We start from the raw sequence: 17,037 nt of genomic DNA, 5'->3' as shown, positions 1-17,037 counted from the left end.
CTTGGGTTGCAGCAAGTGTGCTGTTCACCCCAACTGCAAGCACAGCCAAATCCCACCTGCTGGAAACTACTGGAACGGCTGGAACCAAGGGAAGGCAGTACGTGGAGCCAGGATGCATGCCACCACCAAAGACCCTCTGAGGCTTAATTCCCACCTGCAGCAATACTGGACCTTCAAAGCTCATTTAGTACAACCCCTCTGCAATGAGCAGGGACATCTTCTTGATCTAGACCAGAACCACATCCAGCCTGGCCTTGAATGCCTCCAGTGATGGGGCATCCACCACCTCTTTGGGCAACCTGGGCCAGTGTTTTGCCACTCTCATTGTACAGGTTTTTTTCCTTGCATCCAGCCTGAATCTCCCTCTTTTAGTTTAAACCCATCACCCCTCATCCTGTCACAACAGACCTTGCTAAAATGTCCCTCCCCATCTTTCTTATAGGCCCTTTCAGGAACTGAAAGGCCACAGTAAGTTCACCCTGGAGTCTTCTCTTCTCCAGGCTGAACAACCCCAATGCTCTCAGCCTTTCCTCACAGGAGAGGTGCTCCAGCCCTCTCATCGTTTCTGTGGCCCTTCTCTGCACCTTATCCAACAGTTCTGTGTCTTTCCTGTCCTGACGACTCCAGAGCTGGACACAGTACTCAAGGTGTCTGATGTCTCCAAGCATGTCTGATGCTGGTCTTATTAAAGCAGTTAGAACCCTAACCCTGGCACATGAAGGCCAGGGACCAGTGGCTATGAGGCTACCAGTGCTCACCACTGCTCCTCTGGCATCACTGCTGGGGTCTTGGGCTCCTCTGCACTGGCCACACAGCTTGGCTTCTGTTTCAGGCTGTTATGGTGATCCCTCTGTACTAGGGACCTTATGTAGATCCTTAAACAAAGGTCTTCTGTGGGAGAAAGTCACAGAGCTTTCTCTCCCAAATGCATTATCTGCATGAGAGGTGTTCTCCACAAGAAGGGGACGCTCCCTGCCATCCCTGGCTGACTTTGCCTCTGTGGACAAAGATCTGTCATCATCAGTGGGAGCTTGTTCCAAAAGGATTCCAGGACAAAATTTGTCATTTGCTGTGATGACACATTGGAGTTTAAAAGAATCCCCAAAATAGAATGGTTTGGGCAACCTCATCAAAGAAAACTGATTTATAGTTGTTGCACATCGTTGCTCGGTCAGACCCTCACCTCCCTGTGAGGTTTTGCAAGGGGGTTTATGCTTTGGAGTACAAGTTGGACATCACCTTCCCTGGCCAGAACAAGCTGAACCATCCAGCCTTAAATCTCAGCTGCACCAGGAACCTGCTGAAAAAGCATAGGGCAAAGCAGCACCCGGGAGAGGTGGGAAAGAGCAGCTCAGAAATAGATAAACAATATATGTGCTGGTTTTGCAATTTTTCTCCCTGCAATGGAGTGTGCAGCAGGCAGCAGCTACGGCGTTTCGCAAGCAGCATCGAGAGTTCTCCCCACCCATCACTCAGGGTGGGACGCTGTCATGTTGCATTGCCTGCGCTTTGCCCTCCAGCCTGGGAGAAACCTGCTCCTGACGTGTTTATACGGAGTCCTTTACTTCTCTCTGTCTGCTGCTCTAGAAACAAACAAATTGCAAGGGAAAAAATGAGAGCCAGGTAATGAACTGATCGCGTCCTTAGATGCACAAGTCAGAAACACCCAGTTATCTGGGAGAGCCTCCGACGTGGAAAGGCAGCACTGAGATTGGAGCATGATTGTCAGGGCTTCCAGAGAAGCCTTGCCTCTGTGCTTCTGCTTCTCTGGAAAGCAGGATGAAGAGAGGGACTTTTCCTCTTAAACAAAAGCCAGGAATGGGCTTGCTGTCATGGTTGGGATAATGCCGGTTTGACTTTCTCTCTAGCACCAGTTGAAATAAGAGGTTAAAGAGATTTATTTATGTTTATCTGTCTTGTGTGACTCTTGGATATTCCAATTAATGTTCCTAAAGTGGTCCCATATGGCAGGCTGAGAACTGGGCATCCACAGATTCTTGTCAAGTTAAAGGCAGGGTTTTGTTGCTGCCAGTGGAGGAAAGCCCTTACTCCTTGGGTCTGATAAGAGCGCCTTTGTGCTATCAGTGCTCATCTTTGCTGGCTTTCCTCCTGGTGCCTGCTCTCCTTGTTTTAATATGAATGAATGGCTCCCAAGGCTTGGCCTCAATCATACAGACTCATTTCACAGCAGGGAGGAGAAGTTCAGGGTAAAATTCAGGATGTTGGCGTTGCCTGGCTGCACGTGAGCATCCTCCTGCATCCTACCAGTGCAGGGCACTGCCAGTGTGTGATGGTCTCTGGCTGAAAGAAGAGACCTACCAAGCTGCCCTGACTTCTTGAGTCCCACAGGGAGAAGTCTTGGTAACAGCCTGTGCTCCTCTATAATGGTTTCTAGATCTTGCAGTGCAGAGGGAATTGCTGCTTTCTGTCTCCACCCTGCTTTGAGGGACTTCCTTGTCCTTTCCAGCATCGCTGTGCATTCCTAAAGGGAGGAGGTGTGGACCTGGCCCACCTGCCCCATGCAAACACCCCCGAGCAGAGGGCAGATGCAATCCAGGGTGTTAGGAAATCTGGGCGGTTTATGAGGTTTGAAGGCAAGAGATTGATTATTTCCTTTCACTAATGCTGCTCTGCATAGGGAGAGCTCCCTCCACACATAATGGCATCAGCAAAAGTTATGAGATTGTTGTCAGGTGGCTCTTTAAACCACAGACTATGTAATAGCATCACCTTCACCTTCAGACAGTCACCGCTTCTCCAGACAGCAGAGTGCCTTGCTTCTCCCTTGCTGTGCGTCCTATCTCACTGATCGCTGCATCCAGCAGACAGATAACAACAAGGAGAACTCCATTCTCTTGGCCATGGTTGCTCCAGACTTAGACGTGGAGGTCTCTGACTTAGACTGGTGAACGTCTGAAATGGGGACACAGGTTTTAGTCTGAGAAAGCAGCTCTTAAGGCACAGACACAGCGCTCTGCCGAGATCAAGAAGCAACCAGGTCAGCTACATCCATGCAAGGGTTCATAGAGGCTATTTGGCAAGCAGGTCTGAAATCCACTGGAGCTGGCAGGAGGCTCCTCATTGATTTGGAGGCTTTGGATCAGCCTCCTGCTGCAAAGAGGAATTCTAAGATACCAATTAGGTCCGTGCCACTTGAAAGAGATTAAAATGGGCTCAGCCAAGCATCTGGTAGAATCAGCAATAAAAGTCATGCACTGACTTTGGTAATGAGCTTCACATCACACGGGAACTATTTTCCCATGAGTTTGCAAAAGGCTTCCCCGCCCTGCCAGGACCTGCACTGACTTGCTGCTCAGGGCTCCCTGTGTTGCAGAAAGGTGTCTTTCCAAACAGGCGGTCGCTTTGCTTCACCCATCCTCTCGGGGCTGGCAAGGAAGAGGACAATGCTGCACACCACCATAAAACACAGCAGGAAATAGAGAATTGATAATTCTCTATCTGTAAACACAGACAGCCTCACACCTTCCCTCACCCGCTCCGCTGGCGGAGAGCCCGTGTGAGTACACAGGAGAGCAAACAATAGCTTTAGATAAATAACAAGTTGGCTCTTCCATGGTGAGCTGAATTGGTTTCAGCAAATGCCCAGGGGCTCCACAGCTCTGCCAAGCTTCTGACAGCCCTACAGAATAATCCCAGTTTATACTGACTCATAAAGGAAAACGACAGGGCTCACGTCTAACAAGCTGCTGCTCCGTCCTCCAGCCCGCAGTGAGCCCTGAGAGTGGGTTCCCCATCCACAGGGCAGCAAAGTCCCTCCTGCACCCTCCTGCTTGTCCCATCCCTCACTGTCCCAAGGGATTCTGAACCCAGAAATATAAGCTCAAAGTGAGAATGGTGTCACCCTTAGGACATGCTCTTCTGCAGTGGGGTAGATCAAGACTTCGTGAGAGGTCTCTGCATGCGTGCTGCACTCAAAACCAGGATGGAAGAGAACCTCCATGTGTGGCCACCCTGGGAATCCCAGTGGGCTTTCCTGGGTGCCAGGGAACCCCCCGAGACCCATCACGTGTACCCATCTGCCTCATCCTTGCTCTTCTCATCGCATGCAAATGCTTCCTCCAAGTCCCTGGGAGCTCTACAGGATGCACCAAACCTGTTACCGGCTGTGCTGCAGAACCAACAGGTTTTTTCTGTGTCCTCTGGAGTAAATGCAAAGGGAATTTGCTCCTCTTTTCTCCCCTTCCAGCAATTCACCTGTTTAGATGCAAACCTGCAGAATGAAAGTATGAAAACTGCTTCAGACTGGTGCTCAAATGACAGAGCAACCTGGGTACCAGTGTAGCTGGACTAAAGGGTTTCTTCTTCCCCAGATGGCATGCCTGCTAGGTGACCCCTTTGAAAGGTCTTCAGCCGTTACCTGTGCAGCTCTCTGGGATGCAGCAGGGAGGATTCACTGCATTCCTGAAGATCAGTGTGTTAATGGAAATATTGGGCTTAATTAATTAACATAATAACAATGCTGCAGAGTGCTTTAGACAGGAATGATGCTGAGTGTGCTCAGCGCTGGGATGAAGCCGGAGCAGAGCAGCGGGTCTCAGGGCGAGCATGCAGAGGACACCAATGGCTTTGTCATGTGTTGTTTCTAGGTTAGGAAGGATGGATATTTTCCAGTGACATAACCATTGCACCAGGCACAGACTATTGTTTCCATGGAAATAATAAGGTGCTGGTGTTGACTATTTTAATCCCATCCCAAGGGATCCTTTGGGTGGCTTTTACATGCCTGTTTGCTGTACGTCTCAGAGATCTGCTGAGGGAGAAAGAGCTCAATATCATGGGGCAAACAGCACTAAAACAGCTCTATTGTTTCCCTTACTGGAGTACACACCTTAATGACTTGGTTTTCACTCAAATACCACCCTACAGGCTTCCAGGTGACAGAAGGTTTAATATTGCAAAAGAATGTGGGATTCAATCCTGGTGTACGTGGGGCAAATCTGGATGGCTTCTGGTGAAGTGGTGAAGATACCTTGAACTGACAGCAGGCAGCAATAGCTGTTTTCTCATTGGATTAATTGTAGTTGGGATTTGTTACTGACTGGCTTAGTCATCTCAATATTCCCCATTGTTCTCTGAACATCCCATTACATGAACTGATACCAGACACCTTGTAAGTCATAAGCAGATATTCATTGTCTCCACTTGTTTCTTGGCAGAATGAGATTCAACAACCCTTTAGTGATTTTTCACTCCGTTTATTCCCTTCCTAAGGAACTTAGAGATGGAAGGGGAGCAAAATAGCATAAAGAAATTAAAAACAAATGCAGGCAGCGCTGGAAGCTCAGAATGAGGCATCACTCACTGTGATAGCAAGAGATGTGATGTGGGCCCCTCTAAGTACAGATTGGGTTAGACCCCGTGTGTTGGAAATGGCTTTAACCTGCCAGAGGGGAGACTGAGATGAGCTCTTAGGCAGAAGCTCTTCCCTGTGAGGGTGCTGAGGCGCTGGCACAGGGTGCCCAAAGAAGCTGTGGCTGCCCCATCCCTGGCAGTGTTCAAGGCCAGGTTGGACACAGGGGCTTGGAGCAAGCTGCTTTAGTGGAAGGGGTCCCTGCCCGTGGCAGGGGTTGGAGCTTGATGAGTTTTGAGGTCCCTTCCACCACAAACCAGACCATGATCCTATGATTCTATAAAATAAGGCATTTTGTTTATTGCCGGGGTCATGCCTGAGCTTTCAATTCTGTTTTAAAGCTGCTGGATGCCATTTCCTGATCACTCAGTATCCCCACATTTCAAGAGAGAGTTCGGCACCTCTGCAAGCGTTCGCTTGTAAATTTACCTCTTGTCAATTTTGGGCCACAAACAGACCTGAGGCGGGGGAATCTGGTGATGCTCACACAGGAGCGGGCTTGTCCGCGTCAACCTGCAGCTCCGTCCTTGCCTAATTTCTCTGTCCTCTCTTTTCCCACTGTCCAGCTGTACAACGGGACGCTGAAGAGGGACGTGGAGAACAGGCGCTACAGCTCGTACAGCCAGATGGAGGGCTGGGGGGGCAAGCACTACAGCAAGGCTGTCTGCAGCCCCGCCAGGGCCGGCAGCGACTACTGCTTTGTGCCCAACATCAAGAGCAGCCGTAGCGAGCCCGACCTCTACTGCGAACCACCCCGGGGCACGCTGAGGAAGAGCCAGGTCGGGGGCCGGGCAGAGCACAAGGCAACCTTGAACCGCCAGAGCATCTACAGCAGCTGCAGCACCCAGCAAGGAACTACCAGGACAAGTAAAAAAATGCCAGCACGAGCCCTCTCCTGCCCCTCAAGCAACAAACCCGACGTGGTCTATGCCCAACCCATGATGAGCTGCAAGCAGGACATGGTTTATGGACAGGCTCAGTCCGGCTCCAAGTAAGTCTGCTGCGACGGGATGAATCTGAGTGCATGTAGGCATCTGCTGTGGAGCTCTGCCCACCCGAGCTAGTCATCTGAGCTACTGTATAGGCACTGGAGATCTGCTCACCAGTGCACACCGTGCTTAATCACATCCTGCAGTAGAGTCTAAAGTGGGTCAGATGAGTCACAGTCTTAAAGGGCTCATTCCTTTTCATGGGCTATGGAGGGAAACCAATATGGCTCAGTATATCTGTGTGATGCTGGGCAAGATGATCCCCCAGTCTCTGTGATGGCATTAGCTGACAGCTCCTTTGCAAGCTGAGGGTGGGGAGGTGAAGAGGAGGAAGCTTTGTGTGCAATTGAGGTGCCTCTCCTGCTGTCACACTGCTTTGATTTGGCAGAAAACCAACCTAAAAATATCAGCTTGCTTTGAAGGAGTTGGTTCCTGAGGGTCTGACTCAGAGCAGAGCTGAGAACATGCTGAGTAGTTGTATTTACTCCTCTCTTTCCACCCAGCCCTTGCTTCTATCAAAAGGTCTGATTTGGCTTCCAGAAAATAATTGGGTCAGAAATTGAAATAAAACCCCCAATTGGAATAATTTATCTATCCAGGAAAGAGAAGGAAATGGAAGCTGTTCAGTTCCTTCCTGTCCAAAGCATCCGGTCCCACTGGGGTTAGGAACTGTGCAAGGGTGGAGGATGGTCCTTCATGTCCCAGCATCAGGTCCCTTCTTGTAAAAGCTGCCTACAACAGCAGGGCATGTAAAACACACGAGTGAGCTCAGACAGCCCCAAGCTGATGTATCTGTGCAGCAGAACTCTCATGACAAAGAGACCTGGTGGGGTTTTGATGGCATTGCAGTGGTGTTGATTCAAAGCTGCCCTGATGCTAATAGCAACGCTGCCTCTGGCCGGCACTGGAACACCAACTGTATTCTGCCTCCATCTGTGAAGAGCTTTGGTCTGCACAGCTGCAGTCTTGGAGGACTCTGGTTTGTGTGGCTTGAAATGCACTGCTGTTGCTGCATCATTGTCACACCGGGCCTGCTCTGCACCAATGCAGAGGTTATCACAACGCCCAGCCAGACATGGCAGCTTGTCACACAAACCCTAGAAGCTCCTGAGCTCATTCCTGGTAGTCCCTAGTACAAAAGAGAGCTTACACACTGCAGTACAACAGTGAGGCCAATTAACTGGGCCCATAGGCTTTGTCCTAACTCACACCAAAAGCTTGAGACTGTTGAGCCATTGGCCCAAGGCATGATGTAGCTACAGAGAAAATCCTGCCTCAGAGTCATCGCTGTGAGCCAAGTCATACCCTTTATCACACGGAAATGTTGATTTCCAGATTTCTCTGCTCATTCTCTGCTCAGCCTCCCTCTTTCTGTATTGAGTAGATGTCCAGAGCGTGTATGCTAAGAAATGTGACTCACCCATTAGCATTGTTGCCATGAAACCTTAGCTTCCCATGTGCCCGGTTACTCCATGTTTAACACATGCAAAATTAACCCAGGCCCACTCAGAGCACCGGTGGCGTTGGTTTGCTCCTTTCAGAAGCTTTGTAATCCTTCTGGAGCAGGAAACAGACGTTACAGAAACTGGAAGTAACTTGTTCGAGGGAATTTCTGACTAAAAGAGTGGTGGGAGGGATGGCAAAATGATTAAACTTCCCTTCTGCCCAGGGAAAATGCCGCTCTTCAGAAGTTAGGCTCTGTCCAAAGCAAGCTTGCACTGCACAGTGCTCTTGGTTATAGACTTGGCCATCGCTTTGGAAAGGTCACTTGAAGAATAATGGCATTTTCTGAAGAGAAGAACTGCTGTTGTGAGAGGAACGCTCTCCAGTGCCGGCTGCCCTTCGGTTAGGGAGTGGCTCCATTTATACACTTCTGGCTCGGGGCATGGCTCATCTGGCAGAACTGGTTCTGATGTGGAAATGTCGGGCTTCACGTCGCTGGTAGGCTCAGCTGGGGCTGTGTCCCCTGAGTAAATCTGATTTGGCTGGTGCACACCCCCTGCTCCCCCAGAGCTGCATTCATTGGAGGGGGCTTGTACAAGCGCCTCTTGCTCTTGACTCGAAGGGGACGAGGTTGGCACGAGTTTTGCAAACATACTAAGGAGCTATCCTGTTTGAAAACAGTACTTATTTGGAAGGCCATTAGCCCTTGTAATAGGGTGTCTGGCAGGTCGCTGTTAGCCTTGGTCTGTAGAGTGCTTTTTATGGGGAAGGGGCCTCCAGGGATGGGTTAGGACCGTGTCTGGGCTCTTTTTGCTGTGTAGGACTGTTTCTGGTTGGAGGATTCTGCACTTGGAGAGCTTGATTTTCATTTGGGTAGGTTGATCTGTGGGCAGGGAGAGGGTTGCTTGTAGGCATCCCATTATTAACCTCTGCATGCAGGAAGAGGGCTTACCTGGGTAATAGCTGCTGGTAGTTCCCTGTTTGGGGCTCTGTTCTTCCTATTCTAGCAGTTCTTTGTGTAGAGGTTTTGCCTTTGTAACAAGGATAATTTTGTGTTCAGTTTTCACGCTGCAAATCTCCTGTGTAGGTGGGTATCTTGTCTGCAGGTTAGCAAACTGTGAGCACAAGGAAAGGATAGATAGTTTCCACAGGGATCCAGTGGGGTGATTTCCGTTGCTGTGAGAGTGATTGCAGTGGGACATGCGATCCACTGGGGCTGTCTGTGATGCAGAACTCCTCTGTAATGCAGTGACTATGGACAGTGTCAGTGCTGGTTCAAGACTGATGCACCTCAAGTGTCCTGTGCTACAGATCTGACCCCTTTGGATGATGTGAAAAAGGGGCCATTGGACGCACATTCCCAGGTCATGAGAGTGGGGTGTAGGCATCAAAATACTGAGCATGCAAGCACTGCCAAACTCTCTGCACTGAGCAGATAGTTCAGTTATTTGTAGATTGGTCACAAAGCTATTTGATTTCTGGAACTACTCTTGCTTATGTGATTGCTTCCATTTATTGCACTGGCTTTGGCTGTGTCAGGCATGGAAGAGCTGTCATTTTGATAACTGTCTCTCAGAAGAGTTCTTCCTCTTACAGAAGCCACTCTAGCTGCCGAAAGCACCTTTCCTCCAGCTAGCTGATGAGTAGTTCACCTGAATCTTTTTAGAGAGAAAGCATTCAATGATTCTACGATAAACTAAACCACGATGTAGGGTTTTACTCATCCCATAGTATTGGTTCTGGTGATGAAGTCTGTTTTGCACTGTTTGCTCAGATCAGGAGGTTAAACAGTACTGACTTGCTTTGAGAAACCTCCTCCTGAAGTATATTCTCTTCCACCACCCCATCATTATGATCCTGCCCCAGTGAGCAGAAGAGGGAATTTCTGATGTCCCTTCCAGACATACTTCTCACTAACTGCTCAGGGGATTAAACCTTTGTAAGCATTATGTCATATCTGGAGCAACATTTCCAAGCTCAATGCATCTGTTCTGGGCTCAGAAGTTCATGGGCTATTCTGGTGGCTCCTGCCCAAAGGCAGGTCTCAATGAGCAGCACTCACTTTTTGCCACAGTGCAGCTTTCTGCAGTGGCAATGTCAGTGCCCCTTGGTTAACTCCAGGGGAAAGCCAGATGTCTGAGCTGGAGACGTTGCAGAGAGGCCACACTAATCTCATCTCTTGTGAAGGATTCAGAGTATTCTTATTTGTGAAGATGAAGAGGTGAGCTGGGATGCTTGCAGACATTCCCCAGTTGGTGATACTGATCAGGAGCCACTAATGGACACCTACACTGTGTGTTGTCTCCCATAATACCACATGCACCTTTGGCCTTATTTTAAGATGTGGATGCATTTCCCTTTGGTGTTCTCTGTGCATTGAGCAATTGCTGTGGAGCTGTGAGTGATGCTGCCCTGGCAGGGTTTATATCATTGCACATAGAGAGGATCCCCTCCTCCCTGGTTCAGTGTGTGTGCCCAATTTCCCTGCTATCTCTGCACTAAGCAAAGCCTGAGGGGAAGCTCCAGTTGAGATTGCAGTGGCATCATAACCTTGGTACCATGTCCCAGAGGTGGATGTGGCTGCTTGGCATGGAGCATGGCTACTGGGTTTGCTCCAGTGTGGCCTGACTATGGAAGTCTTGGATGCGCTGGACACTCTGAGTGTCTTCATTCTGATTTTGTTAATGAACGATGGAATTTGTTAGCATTTTCTGGCTTTCTCCTCTCCTGGGAATTGTAGCCCCAACAACCAGGATGGAGGCTTAGATCTGGTTAGCACAAACCAATCTGCTAATAAAAAGTGAACAAAAGGCTTTAGTATCAAATCAGGGAATTTGCCTTTCTGTGATACTGATCCTCTGAAGTGTTTGTTTCCCTTCCACGCCTGAATCTAATCATCTAATTTGTCTCCTGTTGAATCATTTCTAATTGAGGTGTCTCCCGGTTCTGATTGCTTCTTTCTTGTGGAAGAAGAACAACGTTTGGAGCTCTTCCTACCAGGCACATGGGCCCAGGTTGGAGATGGCCACAGTCCAAGAATTTGTCTTGGAGCAGGCTGTTGTGCTCATAGTGTAGATCTGGTTGGGAATATCCGTGACCGGTTGATGAACGATCTCCCATTAGCACGGGCTTTGCCATGGTGATTATGTTCTCAGTAGGAGAAACTGAGGCAGCATGACTGAGCACAACCTCCCACCCTCTGTGAACTTCTGTTGGTGAGCCAGCAGGGGAAATGGAACCTTCCCCATCTTTTCCCACGCAGAATTGGACCCGGATGTGTCCTTTTTCCATGCTGAAGGAGGATTTTGCCCTCTTATGTAGTGGATGTGTAGGAAATTGCCTTCCTTGAGTAGCTGGACCAATAACGGATGTCCTTTCCCATAAAAAGTGCACCTCATAGAGGGGTTTTTCTCAACTGGATAAATTATAAAGAAAAGAGGTCCCTCTGGTGCTCCGTATGCTGGTTCCATTGCACTATTGTGTGTCTCAGGAGCGTGAAAAAGACTAGGCGAAAAATCACAGCATCCTGGATCCAAACCAAAGATTTCTGAGATTCTCTAGTTTCTAGTTTAAGCTTTGTCTTTCCAGTTTTGTGCTCCCATGCTGCAAGTACAATGGAAGTTTCCTGGAGTTTTGATAAAGTTACAAACTTGGAAAATCATATGATGAACTGATGTTTTATTGTTCATATAGAAACAGAAGTGGAACGAGGTTCAGCTAACATTAGACAATGATTAAGGTCCAGTCCCAGACTGTGGTCTGTCATTCCCATATAGCAGCAGTGGCAGAGGTATCTTCAGTGGGCAGGTCTTCCTGTCTTAGGAAAAATGCCTAAGACACAGGGCAGGCTGTTCTTTGGACATACCTATGTCTCTCCATTAACTACACAGGTGCTTAAATAAGTAATTCAAACTGAATGCAACTTTCTACCAGTGAGGGTAGGGGAGACAAAAGGTTCTCTTGCAGTGTCACAGCAGTTGTTGGCTTTTGATGTGTTTGTTATGGATTTCCTATCGGATTGTGGGTATTACTCTGTGCTGTGAATAGGAGCTGTGAAAGGAGATGAACCTTTGGGTGCTTAAGGACAAAATACCTTATTGTAAGCTGCTGGTGCTGGTGACCACACATGGGTGTCCTCTCTATACCTTTATTCTCAACATTTCTTTGGCACAATCAGAACGTGTCTGCACATTCTGTGCCTAGAAGAAGCCATTCCCTCACAGTAATATTTAATACTGCAAATATAGTAAGTTCATTTAAAGAACTTAACAAAAACCACTCTGTTTTGTTAGTCTATTGGACTGTCTGATGATGTTCAGCCACTCTACATAGTCACTCACTAGTATGACATGGAGCAAAAGCTTGTATACACATTGACACAGTTCAAAAAGGAACTGATCTTCCTGATCTCCAGGTAAATTCCCCATCAATCACAGCTGGATTCTGAAAAGGAATAACATCAGACAGGCACAACAATGACCTAGTTGTCCTAGCAAAGCCCCCACACTTGATTTCATGCACTGCTAACAAAGCACTTCCCGTTTGTATCCTGCCACTGGTGTTTGTGTTTTATCCAAGTCCTGCTCCATCCCGGAGGTATGAATACCCTTCCCCTGGAGTCTGTAGGCACATTCTTTACCTATAACAGGGGGTGATGATTGTGACTAACTTCTATGAATGGCTGGAGACTACCAATATAAAGATACCCTGGGAGCAGGAAGTCTCAGTGCTATTATTAGTATTTCCTGCACTCAGTATTTGTCCATCCCATCACCCCAGACATGCCTGTCGCCTTTTCTTTCAGCATCTGTCTACTTCAGATTGTCCTAACAACCTGATGGTTGGCTTCACTCTTGTCCACAAATTCTTTTATTTGATGAAGAGTGTATACTGGTTCTCTGTTCGTGAAACCTTCCACTGCAGAATGAACAGACATCTAGCACTTCAACTGAGTTCTTATTTTCTGTCTCCTTTGTTTCTGGACAGACTGGATCTATAATTTATTGTCCTTAGTGTCCTCCACTTGGTATTTTCCACTCTTATCATCTCTTTCTTTTGAGATAGAGAAATGCACTCAGGGTGCACCATGTGGATATGATAATATTTTACATTTTGTAACTGATTCCTTCCTCATAATTCCCAGTAATGACGTAGCCCTTTGGCTGAGCACTCAACCAATGCTGTACTTCTCTTTAACACAGAATATGTGGTGATGAGATAGACGGCGGTACAATGACCATCCAGAAAGCCATACAACTCCTGTGCTCCTCTGATGACAAATACCAGGCTATGGGTGCTTACTACCTCCAGCACACCTGCTTCCAGGAGGAGTCTGCCAAGCAAGAGGTGAGCACACTCCTTCAGAGCTCTGCTGTCACACTGGATGTGGTGGCACACGAGATGGATGAAACTGGTTTCCTCAGTACCAAGGATCCATAGGTCCCCTTGGTTTTAATGAGGGAGACTTACACCTCATTAGTAACGCTCAGGAATTAATTAAGTAGATTTTCAGTTATTAGTGGCCACTTTCTCTTAGTAGGAGTCAGTGAGGATTTTAACACAGGGGAATAGTTACGAGGCAGCAGAGGAGGCTGTGTCCACATTGTCCCCGTGAGCTGCTGTGACACACATTGATGGGTTTTGGTGATATGGAGGCAGCCATCCAGATGCAGTGTCCTCTTCTGGCTGCACTTGCACCCAGTTTCACATGAATCTCACAGATGCAGCGTCAGACACACAGGATTGCTCTAAACCCCACTGTGATGCTCATTGTGCATTGTTCAGTGATATTTCAGTCATTTTCAGCCATTTCAGCTATTTTCAGCCATTTTTGCCATGTAAGCCAATGGCCAGATTAGAGATCTTGGACAAGGATATTTGATCAAACAGAAGCACTTCTTATAGTGAAGCTTATTTTTCTTATGCTCTTACTCTCCCATTACTACATTTGCGCCAACACGCAGCAAAGGAGGCAACCTCAAGGATGGATCTGCTGTGGCACGACTGTCACACAAGTTTATCCCGCCCTAGCGTGTTTGCAGTCATACAGACACGGGTTCATCAAGATTCCATCCCTATTGAGGTGGTTTTCCATTTCCTGGCACAGCAGTGGAGCGGGACATGCTGGCAGAGGATGGGAATGTACCCGTTTGTCCCCAACGGGTGCGGGTACCCCAGCCCACATCACAGCAGGGAATGGTGGGGCAGCCGCACCCTTTGTTGCTGTTGAAAACACTCTCCGAGCACTGGCCTGTCCCATTGCTTCCCAGAAGGATGTGTCAGAGCAGGCGTGTGAGTCACCCCGGAGCAAGCTTGTTTGCTGCCCTGTCTAAAGGGTGCTCTTTCATGTCCTGTTGTCAGCAAGGTCTCCAGCCCATGGGTTGGTTCGTGCCAGGAGGGGCTCCATGTGGGATCGTGTTCCCAGAGTGGGAATGCTCATCATTCCAGTGAGAATTTGCCTTCAGAACCTCCCTGGCATCTGTGGGGTGTCCTGCAGGTTGGGGTTCACACCCCTTTCCAGTGCTGCCCCTGCTGAGTGCTGTGGCATGGCCCAGCACTGCTTCTGGCTGACCTGGAGGGTGTTTACGCTGTACCATGGCCGTCTCTCTAAGCTCAGCCTGTGATTTCAGGATGCAGATAAATTACCACATCATGTTATTATATTGCTATAAATGGCCTCTACAGATAGCCAGAGCAACAGTTCCACCTGATGCAAACTGACAGAGGTAGGAGAAAGTTTGTGGGAGCCAGCACCTTTCATCAGCAAAGGGTTCAGTCCATGGCCATTACTCATAGACATCTACTTCTAGAGTTTCAGCTCCAACCTCAAGGCCAGCACCTTTGTGTTCATGACCTATGGCCCGAACCAGATACGTCATCTGTGAGTTCTAGCCATCCTTTCCTGCCAGGTCTGCTTTTCCAGCTTCCCTCCTTCTGTGCCATGTTGACTGCTTGCATTGCCATGACAGTTCCCTGTCCCGGTGATGCTCCGCACCCTGTACTGATGGCAGCATGTCTCTCCTGGTGCAGGTCTATCGGCTGGGGGGAATTGCCAAGCTTGTGGAGCTGCTCCGCAGCACAAACCAGAACGTACAGCGGGCAGCAGCCGGAGCCCTCCGGAACTTGGTCTTCAAGAATCCAACCAACAAGATAGAAACCCGGCGGCAGAATGGGATAAGGGAGTGCGTGAGCCTCCTGCGGAGGACAGGGAACACTGAGATTCAGAAGCAGCTGACAGGTACACAGCAGACTGCTCAGCCCTCAGCAAGGACCATGCTTCTCCCTGCCTGTGGTCCGTGGCGCTCCAGCACGCAAAGGCCCAGTAGCCATGGCACTGCCATAGCACAAAGTGGATGGTTTATGTTCCTGTCACACCGAATGGCAGTCTAAAACAGAAGGCAGTGATGGTCTTGGCCTTTCAATGTCCCGTCAGGGTTCCTCACACCATTCATGTCCACCGGAAACACCTGGCCCAGGTTTCCCCCCACAGCTATGATCATCCTGCCATTCCCATGCCTTTCTGCACCCCTGGCCTCTGTGATGCTGCCAGGGAAGGCCAGCAGTGTTGGCAATCCCAACATGGTTGGGCAGGTTATCTCACTGGAATCTCATTTTTCTTGAAGGATTGACATGGCAGTGCTGGGGAATGATGATCTTGAAGGTCTTTTCCAATCTGGTTGATTCCATGACTCAATGGCTCCATGACATGGGTTTGTTGGTGCAGGTCACCCTCAACTGTGACTGAGGTCTTGTGTGTAAGCCTTCATGAGATCACTGGGGTGATGCCTTCCCCCCTGCAACCCAATGGCCATAAACAGCGATTATGGGAGGAGGGAGGATGCTTAGATACCCACCTCCACCCCAAACACTGCTGCTGGTGCCTGTCCTGCCTGTCTCCAATAAGGATGGACAGAGCCTAGGATTTAGGGCAGCCTCTGCACCCTTAGTTCAAAGAGGGACGCAAAGAAGAAGGACTTTGTAGCTGGAATTCACTCTGGCCTAAAGGAAGTTTCTAATGCATGGTGACCCTCTGCTTGAGCTTGTCTTCTGCCTCCTTCCTAGGACTGCTCTGGAACCTCTCCTCCACTGATGAGTTAAAAGAAGAGTTGATACAGGAGGCCCTCCCCGTCTTGACAGACTGTGTTATCATCCCTTTCTCTGGCTGGTCTGATGGCACCTGCAATAGGACAAGAGAAATTATTGACCCAGAAGTATTCTTCAATGCTACAGGGTGTTTGAGGTGAGTCATCACGCAGAGATTTACTGCAGCTTGTGTATGTTGAGAAACGCTGAAGCTGTCTAAATCACCTTACAATAAGCTAAAGACATGCTCGCTCCAATTGCATTAATACAAATCTCTCCTTTGAGAAAGCTTTCCTGACTAAGAGAAGGTGCAGACAAATGTAAAACGTTTTTCCTCGTATTTCCTAGCATTATTAGACAGAAAACATTCCCCTACTGCCTTTAATAACTGGTTAAGCCCAGAGCAACCCCATTGCCCTGGCCTTTTTCTGGCTCGTATCATCAGGCTGGCCAGAGGAGGTGCAGACTGAGCCCTGAGTAGTTTATTTTGTTCACGGGAAAGCCAGATCCCTTTCGCAGAGGCTCTTCGCCCTGACTTGCTGTTTCTCCCACCACCCTCCTCCACTTGGATGCGAGATCCTCGTCTCGTTGGGAACAAGTGGGAAAGGAAAAAAAATGCCCTGTATAATTAGGTACTTTCATCAACTGAAGCTCTCCCCGAGGGAGTGCAGCACCAACCACACCCTTACCAGACATGCAGCTAGTAGGAGCTGTATCTGCTTATGAAACGAAGTGGGTGAATGCAGTGGGGGCCTTTTGAGACGTGATACTATCGTCTTCTGTGGCTGGGAACCGTGTCTGAAAGATAGAGAGTGCTGCTCCCTTCCCCGTCTCAGAAGGCACCTTCCCCGTGCAGGGAATGTTGGGGTGTGTGGTGTATGCTCATGTGAGGTGCTCCACTTTTAAGACCATCTCAACCCACCAATGCCATAAAATACCCCATTAAAATGAGGGAAAGGGTAGGGTGGTGGCTTGTAAAATGAGCTCTCCATGGAGTTTGGCTCAGGGTGGGCTCTGTCTCCTGACTGTGGCAGTAAAATCCAACACCCCAAGCGAAGTCTGCCAGATGCAGGTCATGCAGGGAGCAAAAGAGGCTGGGGGGAGCAGGACTGGGGAGCAAGGAAAGCAGAGTGGTTGTGTCCAGAGCCCCTG

At 48.8% G+C, this 17,037-nt stretch overlaps 1 protein-coding gene across 1 annotated transcript in view; it reads left to right on the top strand.

The window, feature by feature from the left end:
• The window catches only part of PKP1 (plakophilin 1), a 43,537-nt gene that overhangs the window by 11,209 nt on the left and 15,291 nt on the right, over window positions 1-17,037 (top strand). Inside the window, exons 3-6 of the mRNA XM_061442791.1 lie at window positions 5,938-6,362; window positions 13,005-13,149; window positions 14,833-15,040; window positions 15,865-16,042. Coding sequence (XP_061298775.1) covers window positions 5,938-6,362; window positions 13,005-13,149; window positions 14,833-15,040; window positions 15,865-16,042 — 956 coding nt within the window. The remainder of the gene's footprint in view (window positions 1-5,937; window positions 6,363-13,004; window positions 13,150-14,832; window positions 15,041-15,864; window positions 16,043-17,037) is intronic.

This window comes from Pezoporus flaviventris, unplaced genomic scaffold (assembly GCF_033815535.1).
Source record: "Pezoporus flaviventris isolate CSIRO_AGI_PZ_B2104156 unplaced genomic scaffold, CSIRO_AGI_Pfla_v1 ptg000253l, whole genome shotgun sequence".
In the NCBI taxonomy this organism is placed as follows: Eukaryota; Metazoa; Chordata; class Aves; order Psittaciformes; family Psittacidae; genus Pezoporus; species Pezoporus flaviventris.
The sequence above is the reverse complement of the archived record's forward strand: the minus strand, read 5'-3'. Positions and strand labels throughout refer to the sequence as shown.